The following is a 12,254-nucleotide window of genomic DNA, read 5'->3' as shown; positions in this document are numbered from 1 at the left end:
GTTACCACCATAGTCCTGGGGGACAGGAGAAGGAATGATTGCCAGAACCCAGCAATAGTTACGACTGTGGGCAAGGAACTATCATAGAGAAATACAGCCACTACCAAAGCTAACAGGGAGTGAAAGAGGGAAATAAATGCTTAACCTCTCACTCCTCTTGCCCTGCAGTTTCATTGGCCATTAGCCAAAGCCTACTGAAAGCCAAAGGGTAAGAGAAACTGGGTGATACAGTCATGAGGTCAGCTCCTGAGAGCACAGAGCAAAGAAGGTCCAAGAATGGATTTCGAGTGAAAATAGAGAATAATTAGCTTCTTATTAATGATTTATTTTGAAACCTAGAATCAAAAGACAACTTAAATATCTATTTTTAAAAGTTCAAATTATGACTCAGGGGCATTTCCTTAAAAAAAAAAAAAAAAAAAAAAAAACTCAAGTTACACACATCAGTCAATTCAGAACTCATCTCTCCCTTTACTTCCAGGGAAAGTAGACCAAGGGTTCTTAAGCCTGGCTGTACATTAGAATCACCAGGGGAGACTTTTTTTCTTTTAATAGCAGTATTTGGGCCCAACCCACACCAATTGAACCAGAATCTCTTGAAGTGAGACACAAGCACCTGTGGCCCATTAAATCTCCTCAGGTGATTCTGATATGCACTCAGGGCCAAGCACCATCGAACTAGAAGTATCTCTTAGCTGTTGATGATCATTTAAATAGACTTCTTCCCTACAGGAAAGAGCTAGAAAGTTCTCCTTTAATTATTTAATTTTCTCTGGCCTGGGCTGCCTTTGAAACCATAATGAGCCAGTCTACATTGGGAGTCACCATGGGGGAAGGATTTTAACCCTTCTGAATATATTTTAACTCAATACCATATATACTAGGGAAATTCTGAAATAAGTACCTCCTTAACTTTCAAGTTGGACTGTGAAAAAATGTAATGTGTGTTGTGAGTCAGCTCCTTCCTCCCATTCCTACTTCATTCAACCTGAAACAATATTCTTTTGTCAAAGTTTTTGAGTCTGAAATCACCTATGCACCATGCCACTAAGAAACCTATGGTATTAACATATGAGCAAATAAAAATCATCTTGAACAAGTGTCTCTCCTTGGAGTTCCTGGGAGCAAGCAGGGTTAAGGGGCAGACTGTAATTATCATTACTCTTACCATTGGTGTCAATCTCAAGGGTGAAAAGAGATGAGCACAGAGACTCTGACTTAGCACAATAAGCTTTTTATTGTACTCTTAATTTGAGTCTTAGAAATTTTGAGACTTAATTTGAGTTTAGAAATATTAAGAATATTCTTAGTGGCCGGGCGCGGTGGCTCAAGCCTGTAATCCCAGCACTTTGGGAGGCCGAGACGGGTGGATCACGAGGTCAGGAGATCGAGACCAGCCTGGCTGACACAGTGAAACCCCGTCTCTACTAAAAAATACAAAAAAACTAGCCGGGCGAGGTGGCGGGCGCCTGTAGTCCCAGCTACTCGGGAGGCTGAGGCAGGAGAATGGCGTGAACCCGGGAGGCGGAGCTTGCAGTGAGCCAAGATCACGCCACTGCACTCCAGCCTGGGCGGCAGAGCGAGACTCTGTCTCAAAAAAAAAAAAAAAAAAAAAAAAAAGAATATTCTTAGAAATAAGAATACCATTTCTGTCTAATTCCATCTTCATGCTCTGACCTAAAGTCTTTTCAAACAAAATGTTTTCATTCTTAAACAATAAAAATTGAAATAAACACATGAAGGGGAAACGACATAATTGAAGGAGTGAGAAAATAGATAATCTATTTAATATACCTTCTTTAAGAATAGAAATTCAAGGGTTCAAAATGCAATTTTAAACTTTTTTTTTAAGTGTATGAAAGCTAAAATGTGTTTTTGTACTGGATGGAGATTAAAGATAGATAAAGTTGACATGCAGAGGACTACAGGTTTCCAGTATGCTTTCGGTCCTTGGTATTCAATATGTTTTCCACCCTCTGTCTTCTAAAACTTGCTCTTTGGATCCCAGGGTAACAAATGATGCCCGAGAAAATGAAATGGATGAAAACCTGGAGCAGGTGAGCGGCATCATCGGGAACCTCCGTCACATGGCCCTGGATATGGGCAATGAGATCGATACACAGAATCGCCAGATCGACAGGATCATGGAGAAGGTGAGCACAAGGCAGTCAGCAAGTCGCTACTGCGAGTTACTTCTGAAATGACCATCAGGAAGTGTGAAGGGCATAACAAGATCCTCAAAACACAACCTTGGATTCAGGTGCACTGATAGCTGGAAATGTTTTTCATTTTCCAAGAGAAAAATATAGGACTCAGCAACAGAATTGGAGTGAAAATAAGAGGGTCAAATTTAATCCAGCAAATATTCTCAAAGGCTCCTGTCAGCCAGGCATTGTGCTAGGCACTGTGGGCCACATACACATGAGAAAGACATCACCCCTACTGCCAAGAAATTCACAGCCTATGGGAGGCAACGAGCCTCCAGATGAATTTTTCTATCACTCAAAATATAATTCAGTAAGAGATCCACAGATAAAATGCTAAACAAGGTTAGATAAGGAAAGATCTCAAGAAGCAAAGTTCGGGAAAATCTCAGAATAAGTTGACTTTGAATTGAATCTTGAAGGATGGTTAGTATTAATAGTTTGTCAAGTGGAGGTGGTGAAGGGATAGAATCAGAAAATGGGGGAAGAATGGTCAGTTTAGCCAGGACATGTTTATGAGCTTTGTTTTTATAAATGCCAAAGATTTAACGATAATTCAAAAATATCCAGGTTCCATTTCCAGTTTAACAGTTCACATCCCCAGAACTAAAAATAGGGAATTTTATATGATGAAATTGAGTTTACACAAGGACACCAGACTTGGCTCTAAGATCCACCATGTCAACGTGGGCCATAAGAAAGACTGGAGGGAGTAGACTGGGAAGGGGTGTGTGGGGGGGCTTAAAATTAGAAGAGATTGGAAAGAAACACTGGAAAGTTCCTATAAAGAGACCTAGGGCACCAAAACCTGATATTCTACAACACAGAACTCATAATTCATATTTCCATGTTTCATGCCCTTTCCTCAATCAGTAGGGTCTTGAATATTGATTACAAACTCTTATGTCCAAATGCTAAAAAGGAGAAATAGAGGCATTATAGATTTAATGATAATTGTACATCTATAATCTACTCCATGTGGATAACTTATGTTGTGTGTTTATTCCCTGGGAGATGTTGAAGTTCTTTGTCTGATATCCTGAATTTTCTTAACATAATTCATTCCATTTTGGTGAGCAGAGAAGGATGCTTTTAAGACTTTTAGAATCATAAATCTAAATAGTAGTTTCTTGGTATGCAAGCAGCCTCCAATGACTTGAAAAAGGAATAAATAGGCATAAAGGGAACACTTTGTCCTGTTGTGTTGTACATACTGCATGTTAAAAACATCTGATTGCATATTTTGCCTGATCAATATGAGCTATGCAAACTTTAGTGTTGGTTGGCAAAATACTCGTGCTTTGCTTACTTTTGCAAGTAACGGCATGCTTATCATTGTTAAGAAGGCTTTCACATGGTAAAGCTTTTAATGCTGTGTAAATCAATAGATACTAGAATAATATTGAGAGTTTCAAAACTCACTAGAGCCAACACAAGCTGACCTAACCCATTACGGCCCAGAATAATGAACTAAGAAATCATTGCTGAGCTGCCCTCCAACAGAAAAACGATTTGAAAAAAAACAGGAAGTATTCATTTTCTATTAATGGACCCACTTTACTTGCAGATGCAGCTAGATAATGCATCAAAGCCAATTAGGGTTCCAGAAGGAGAGTCTTTACTAATAGAAGGGTCAAACTCTTATTGACAGAGTTGAACTTTAAGCAAGAAAATGTGTTCCTGGAAAGGCAAGTGGCATCTTGATTCTGCCACTTTGCATTTCTAGTTCTCATCTTTAAGGAGAAGGTTTTCTTCTAGGCCCAGTGTACTATAAAGACAGAGACATATACAGTTACAAGGTTTAATCAGAAGCCAGGCAGGTGGGATGGGTAATGACTATTTCAATTTGTATCATTCCTTGAGTGCGGAATCACTGAAGTGGGTGAAGGGTCTAATTGCCTTTGAATAATTAGTTTACAGTCAACACTTTAAATAGCCCCCTTTTTTTCAGAATCAAAATCCACATATGATTTAAATAGAGCCCACTTCAACCCAGCATTGCCCCAAATGATCATGTCGCATGAACTGCACAATTATTAATAGATTTCTACCTTTTCATTGAAGTTCTCATTTCTGATAACAGGAAACAGTATGCAGAAGTGTCCTGCATATCTAAGATGTAGTTACAATCACACTGTAGGGGTAGGGAGAGTCTTGTGATGTTTCTATCATAGTCTCTCCTGACTCCAACAGCAACCTTTACCCAGCTCTATCAATCATGATCTTTTCTCATCACTTGGATCAAGAGTGAAGTTTTGGGAGTCCTTAACAATGAGATTTTCAATACATCCTCATGGATTGTCAAGAAATTACTTTATTTAAAAATCTAGTTTTCCACTTAAGGGTATTTATATATAAATATATTAAATAACCATATATATAAATAAACAACCATATATAGATATGCCTTCTAAGGTTAAAACATAATTTTTTGAGAAAACTTACTGAATTGGAAGCAAGCCCACATCAGAGGGTTTATGGGAACTGTTGCTAAGGAAATACCTTAGCAATGTTCAAACTTCGATTTAAAGTTATCAGTGCTAAGTTAGGCATGCAGTCCCAGCTACTCCAGAGGCTGAGGCGGGAGAATTCCTTGAGCCCAGGAGTTCCAGGCTGCAGTGAGCTATGATCGTGCCGCTGCACTCACACTCCAGCCTGGGCAACAGAGCAAGATCCCATCTCTAATAAGCAAATATATAAATAAAAATAAAGTTGTCAGTGGCAGATGACAGGCACACGTTGGAATACAGTGAGGCTGATGCTTTAGCAGTCCTCATGTTCTTCTGTCAGTGAGAAAACACAGCATTTGAGAGCTAAGACTTTGAGTTCTAATAGGGTTTTGCCATTCACCAGCTCTGTGACCTGGTTGCCTCACCTGAAGGATAGTAAGAGAACCATTCAGACCTAGGATCAGAACAGGCTGGAAGTCTGAACTGGGTCCTAAAAGTTACCTGGCATGGTCTGAAGTTGAGATTCCCAGAGTGTTCAGAAGATGGGCTGAACAGCTCCTTCTAACCTTTTACTGACTCTCTGGTGGTCATCCTGGCCTTCTCACAAGGACAAACATGTAACATATGTTGGGCACTCCAGCAAATTTAGAATTTTCTAAATTGAAACATAAGAACTGGAATGGGACAGCCATCATAAATAAAGTCCTACAGCATATAAGTAGGGTGATCATAGGGGCATTCTCCAAATACCAGGAAAACATCTGCAAGGAGATTCCAGACTTTTTTTTTTTTTTCCTAAAAGGAGCCAATTCTTTTATATAATAAAGGGACAGTACTTCCTGTGTCAAATATTGCCTGGGGTGGAATTTTCATATGCTTCAGAAGTAAGTTAGGTGGAAATCACAGATGCTCATTGAACATAAGTCTGTTTCAGCTCCTCCCTCATCGTGGTACACAGAAATACAAAGCTCCTCCCAGATCCTTTGATGATATCCAGAGTAACCTCATGCTGTACTTCAAATATCCCCAAGTGAAGGCTCCTCAGTGCATTCTTGTACAGGAGATCCTAGAATGTTTGTGCTCAGAAATGCCATCATTTTTAAATGAATTATTTTTCTCATTTGAGCTTTTCAAAGCGTTTGGTCTGGCAACATATTAATTCAATCTACAGGAACATTTCACATTGCTCTGATCCTGTAATTTTCCTTTGCACTGAAGTGTCATTATTTCTGATACCATTTGTAGCTGGAAAAGGAGGGCTTAAGAACCAAGTAAAATTGGAGAGATTATCCATTTTCCAGTTGAGAAACCTAAGGCCAAAAATATGAGTCTGCAGTTCAAAACAATCAAAATCAATGCCCTATCTTACTATGTAAATACCGATTTTAAAAGACAAATCTCAGTTATCCAAACAGATGGCAGAGAACCATTGCCAGGTAATTCAAAGTTGTGATTAATGTAGAAATATGTTTATTTTAAGTTTGCAAATTTCTATTTGAACATGGATAATTCTAATGTCCTGAGAATTCACAATATGAACTGAACACAGAAGACTCAGCTCAGTAGAAATAGGGAAGTACAGCACTGCAATAGGTACAAAGTTGGTAATCATTGAGTGATACTGGTTGAGAGAAAAACAGTTCTGATTCCCCACACTGCTTGGCAACCTCCTCCTCTTCTTCCCAGGCTTTAGAAGGATAGACAGCATTACCAGTCAGGGAAGGACAAAAGAACAGCCTCAACAGAATCGTTGTCTTCACCTCTGCTTGCTGATGCATTTCTCTTAGTGGTGAAGGGAATCATTTATTTTCTGGAGTTTAAAGATTTATGCTGGTAGCAGCCCTTGGTTACATGCTGCATATACTGCAAACGTAACCCAAGCAGTAAAGAGATCAACCAAGAGATTAAAGCCAGCCAATTACAAAATCATGGTAAATGTGCACCTGTTAAAGACAAGACAGTTATGAAACTCATAGAAATGAGTCTTCAGAAATGCACTTAAAAACTATTAAGCATCTCAGAAGCAAGCCCAAGTTTTCACACAGTAACAATAATAGCAAGATAAACTAATGAACCCTTCATTTTGCAAAACATTATTCCAAGCACATTATGTATATAAACTCATTTGATCTCGACAAATTGAATAGTAAGTGATGAATAGTGTAGATTCTGACTCCAGGTTGCTAGCATTCAGACTCTGGTTTCTCCATTTATTAGTACTAAGACTTCAGACAAATTTTCCAGATCCTTTATGCCTGCTTTTCTCATCTGGAAAAGGGAGCTAATAATAGTAGACACTTTATAGTTGATGTTATTAATCTTGATATTGTCAAAGTTTAATGAGCGGAACAAAGTACAGTTGACCTTTGAACAACATGGGGATTTAGGGTGTCAACCCCCATGCAGCTGAAAATTCTTTGACTCCCCAAAATTTAACTACTAATAGCCTACTGTTGACCGGAAGCATTAATGACATAAAAAGTCCATTGACATCTATGTTTTATGTATTATTTACTATATTCTTATCATAAAGTAAGCTGGATAAAAGAAAATGTTATTAAGAAAATCATAAGGAAGATAAAATACATTTATAATACTATACTGTATTTATTGATACCATCAGTTTATACCATTTGTTTACAAGATGAATCATCAGTCTGAAATCTTCAGAACACATTAAGCAATTCAACTTTTTCTTGAAATGTCGTGACTTTTTTTGCTTTTTGGTAGCACTGCTAGCATCACTGGTGGCACTCTGTATGGATGCCATGATGTTATTCAAGGTTTACTGTATTGGGCTAAACATGATTTTTTAAAAATGTGAAACTGCAAGAGATCACTTTTTACTGCACTATGCAATTTACTGGAGAGACGGTAAGGATGATTAGCATCACAGAGCATTTTAAATGGATGTTCACAACACTTGAGTTCACCACAATAGCAGGAGGTGGCTATGACATTATTAGAGTAGTACAGTATGGACTACAGTTAATTTTATACAATTATGATTTAATACTGCATCTTTACATTTCTCTCAACTGCAAATAGTCCCATGCATAGTCTATGTTTGTTTAAGTCTCATAAATTTTAACTTTTCATAGTAGATTTGTATGTATTTTATGGTAGTAGATAATAGACTAGACTAGTATCTACATATATTTTATGCATTCATGATGTGGCTAATATTTTCTTAATTTTCTTAATATTTCTAAGTAACACATTCATCTCCAAGTTTGCCTTAATTGTTGCAAATCTCCAAAGGATTTTCCAATATATTTATTGAAAAAAATCCTGGCCAGGCACAATGGCACACGCCTGTAACCTCAGCATTTTGGGAGGCTGAGGAGAGAGGACTGCTTGAGCCCAGGAGTTTGAGACCAGCCTGGGCAGCATAGTGAGACCTCATCTATACAAAAAATAGAAAAATTAGCCAGGCATGGTGGCATGCACCTGTGGTCTTAGCTATTTAGGAGGCTGAGATGGGAGGATCACTTGAGCCCAGGCAGTTGAGGGTGCAGTGAGCCATGATCACACCACTGCTCTCCAGCCTGGGCATCAGAGCAAGACCCTGTGTCAAAGAAAGAAAGAAAGAAAAAAAGAAATCCATGTAAAAGTGGATCCACACCATTCAAACCCATGATGTCCAAGGGTCCACTGTACATGCTCATGCTCATTAACAATATTTTTATCATCCAGGTTGGAGACGAGAAAGCTGAGCCCCAAGATGTAATTTGTTCAAAGGGACGCTGCTAATAAATTAGCCATGGTTTCAATCCTACTGTATAAGAAGTGTAATTCAACTTGGTCCAACAGATGTGAATGCCTACCATAGAAGTCATTGAGTGTCTTTCTAGGATAGAAAGATAAATCATATATAAGCCTCTGCTCTCTGGTAGGGAAAATTATTGAAAATGAAAATTAAGCTTCTACCATCACATTCAAGTACAGCCATAGCTGTCATTCTGGGAACACAAAAGAAAGGATGGCCCATGCTGACCAAGGAGGTTTTTAGTGGTTTCCCCCAAGAGGAAGTATTGGACCTGGACCCAGAAGGGTGAATGGATTTTTAAGGGGTAACCTGAGTTCTGTTTCTTTTCCCCCTTTTCTAGGCTGATTCCAACAAAACCAGAATTGATGAGGCCAACCAACGTGCAACAAAGATGCTGGGAAGTGGTTAAATGTGCCCACCCGTGTTCTCCTCTGAATGCTATCGGGCAAGATAGCTCCTTCATGCTTTTCTCATGGTATTATCTAGTAGGTCTGCACACATAACACACATCAGTCCACCCCCATTGTGAATGTTGTCCTGTGTCATCTGTCAGCTTCCCAACAATACTTTGTGTCTTTTGTTCTCTCTGGGTCTCTTTCTTTCCAAAGGTTGTATATAGTGGTCATTTGGTGGCTCTAACTCCTTGATGTCTTGAGTTTCATTTTTCCTTTTCTCTCCTCGGTGGCATTTGCTGAATAACAACAATTTAGGAATGCTCAATGTGCTGTTGATTCTTTCAGTCCACAGTATTGTTCTTGTAAAACTGTGACATTCCACAGAGCTACTGCCACAGTCCTTTGAGTGTCAGGCTCTGAATCTCTCAAAATGTGCCGTCTTCGGTTCCTCATGGCTGTTATCTGTCTTTATGATTTCATGATTAGACAATGTGGAATTACATAACAGGCATTGCACTAAAAGTGATGTGATTTATGCATTTATGCATGAGAACTAAATAGATTTTTAGATTCCTACTTAAACAAAAACTTTCCATGACAGTAGCATACTGATGAAACAACACACACACACATAAAACAACAGCAACAACAACAGAACAACAACAAAGCATGCTCAGTATTGAGACACTGTCAAGATTAAGTTATACCAGCAAAAGTGCAGTAGTGTCACTTTTTTCCTGTCAATATATAGAGACTTCTAAATCATAATCATCCTTTTTTTAAAAAAAAGAATTTTAAAAAAGATGGATTTGACACACTCACCATTTAATCATTTCCAGCAAAATATATGTTTGGCTGAAATTATGTTAAATGGATGTAATATAGGGTTTGTTTGCTGCTTTTGATGGCTACGTTTTGGAGAAAGCAATCTTGCTGTGAAACAGTGTGGATGTAAATTTTATAAGGCTGACTCTTACTAACCACCATTTCCCCTGTGGTTTGTTATCAGTACAATTCTTTGTTGCTTAATCTAGAGCTATGCACACCAAATTGCTGAGATGTTTAGTAGCTGATAAAGAAACCTTTTAAAAAATAATATAAATGAATGAAATATAAACTGTGAGATAAATATCATTATAGCATGTAATATTAAATTCCTCCTGTCTCATCTGTCAGTTTGTGAAGTGATTGACATTTTGTAGCTAGTTTAAAATTATTAAAAATTATAGACTCCAGATGATCTGCTTTAATTTCTTCATGGACTCGCCTGATTTTGCACTCACATGAGAAGAGAAAGCCTGGCTACCCTATCCCAGCTACTACAAATCAGTTCTGTGTGCCGAAGACAGTGTGGGGGAAAAGATAAGATTTAAGCATGATTCCAGTGGCAACAGACAACTTGGCTTGGTTCTCACAACCTGCTCTAGAATTACCTTGTGAATTCAGTGTTGACTAAGGAAGAAAATGTGGTTATCCAGAAGACATAGAAAAAAAATTATAGGAAAAATATCTATGGAACCCAGGCATGGCCCTACGTAGATTCAGGTATATCTGGTGTCTATCAACTCCAATCTTCCTTCCTTTCCACAAAATCTCCACCATCTAAAATTGAGGGCTTCACTACCACACCACCACTGACTCCCTGTTTTTTTTAAACAGCTTTACTGACTCACTATAAAATTCACCCATTTAAATATATAATTAAATTTTTTTGTATATTCACAGAGATATGCAATCTAATTTTAGAACATCTTTATCACTGCCACCAAAATATCCCATACCTATTAGCAATCACTCCCATCTCACTTCTCCCAGCCCTAGGGAACTACTGGTTTCCTAGTTATCTCTATAGATTTGCCTATACATTTCATATAAATGGCATCATACAACATGTGGTCCTCGGGAACTGGCTTCTTTCACTTAGCATAATGTTTTCAAGGTTCCTCCATGTTGTATCGCAGATCAGTACTTCATTCTTTTATTGCCAAATAATATTCTATTGTATGCATAGATACTATTTTATTTATCCATTCATCAGGTTATGAATATTTGCATTGTTTCTGCTTTTTGACTTTTTTTTTTTTTTTTTTTTGAGACAGAATCTTGCTCTATCGCTCAGGCTGGAGTGCAGTAGCGTGATCTCGGCTCACTACAACCTCCGCCTCCTGGTTCAAGCGATTCTCCTTCCTCAGCCTCCCAAGTAGCTGGGATTACAGGCGCCTGTCACCATACCCAGCTATTTTTTTTTTTTTTGTATTTTTAGTAGACATGGTTTCACCATGTTGGCCAGGCTGGTCTCAAACTCCTGACCTCAGGTGATCCACCTGCCTTGGCCTCCCAAAGTGCTAGGATTACAGGTGTGAGCCACCGTGCCCGGCCACTTTTTGACTATTACGAATAATGCTGCTATGAACATTGATGTAAAAGTTTTGTGTAGACATAAGATTTTTTATTCACTTGCCCCACAGTTTTACCAACATCATTGCCTGTCCCACCACAACCACCACTAACACCACCACCACCATCACCTCCACCACCATCACCTCCACCATCACTATCCCTACTCCTACTAACACCACCACTGTTTCAATTACCACCACCTTACCTTTCCACTGGCTCTACCACCTCCACACCATCTTAACCAGCATGCCCATTACCTCCACCCTTATTACCATTATAATCACCATCATCACCTCTATCGCCACTGTCGCTCCCACTGCCACCATCACTACCACCACTTGACCACCACCATCTCTTCTGCCAGCATCATCATCATCACTTCCATCACCTCTGCCACCTCCTCCACCTCTCTCTACATCCCCGTAGTATCAATGCAGATACATTCATCCTGGTTGCCTTGGTTGACTGTCAGATAATTTTATCCAGAAAAACATCTCTGGAGGTTTGGTGAGAGCAATTAAGGAGCAAGAACAGTGATGCCAGTAAATATGTGTAGTTCTTTAACCTTTTCATAAGCCTGAGAACAGGCTCTGTAAGTAGCCAGAGGCTTTTGGAAGTTACTGTAAGGAACGGTAGTAACAACAAACTTATTCCTTAAAATTAAGGTAGTAGAAAGGATGCTAGAAGATGGGAAAAGTAAATAAATTTACTGCATATGTCAAAGCTGCCAAGGGGTCAAATACGGGCTACATTTGAAAATTCTGTTCCAGACTCCATCTGTTCTTAGCCAGATGAGTGAGTGCATTTCCACATTGTTTGAATAATTAAAACCTTTCACTGGATACACAAAAAGTAAGATGCAGGCATTTTGCTTTAAGGCCTGTCACATGATTCTTTCTGAAGCATATTTCTTTTGGTGATTGAGATTATCCAACCACAGCTTGTATGCAGTCATCTCCATTAGGCTAAAGGGAGACCTATGCCCCAGGGATGAATCAGCTCTGGGTAATGCGCTAACTCAGAAAGTACATTAGAA

The 12,254-nt window shown here is 38.8% G+C and overlaps 1 protein-coding gene across 5 annotated transcripts in view; it reads left to right on the top strand.

Moving 5' to 3' along the window:
- Positions 1-10,053, top strand: part of SNAP25 (synaptosome associated protein 25) — an 87,294-nt gene extending 77,241 nt beyond the window's left edge. For all 5 annotated transcript variants that reach the window (XM_005568353.3, XM_005568355.3, XM_074004775.1 and 2 more), the window contains exons 7-8: positions 2,009-2,153; positions 8,764-10,053. In XM_005568353.3, the coding sequence (XP_005568410.1) occupies positions 2,009-2,153; positions 8,764-8,832 (214 nt within the window). In that variant the 3' untranslated portion in view covers positions 8,833-10,053. The remainder of the gene's footprint in view (positions 1-2,008; positions 2,154-8,763) is intronic.
- Positions 10,054-12,254: the final 2,201 nt, after the last annotated feature.

Source organism: Macaca fascicularis, chromosome 10, assembly GCF_037993035.2.
Source record: "Macaca fascicularis isolate 582-1 chromosome 10, T2T-MFA8v1.1".
Classification (NCBI taxonomy): domain Eukaryota; kingdom Metazoa; phylum Chordata; class Mammalia; order Primates; family Cercopithecidae; genus Macaca; species Macaca fascicularis.
The sequence above is the reverse complement of the archived record's forward strand: the minus strand, read 5'-3'. Positions and strand labels throughout refer to the sequence as shown.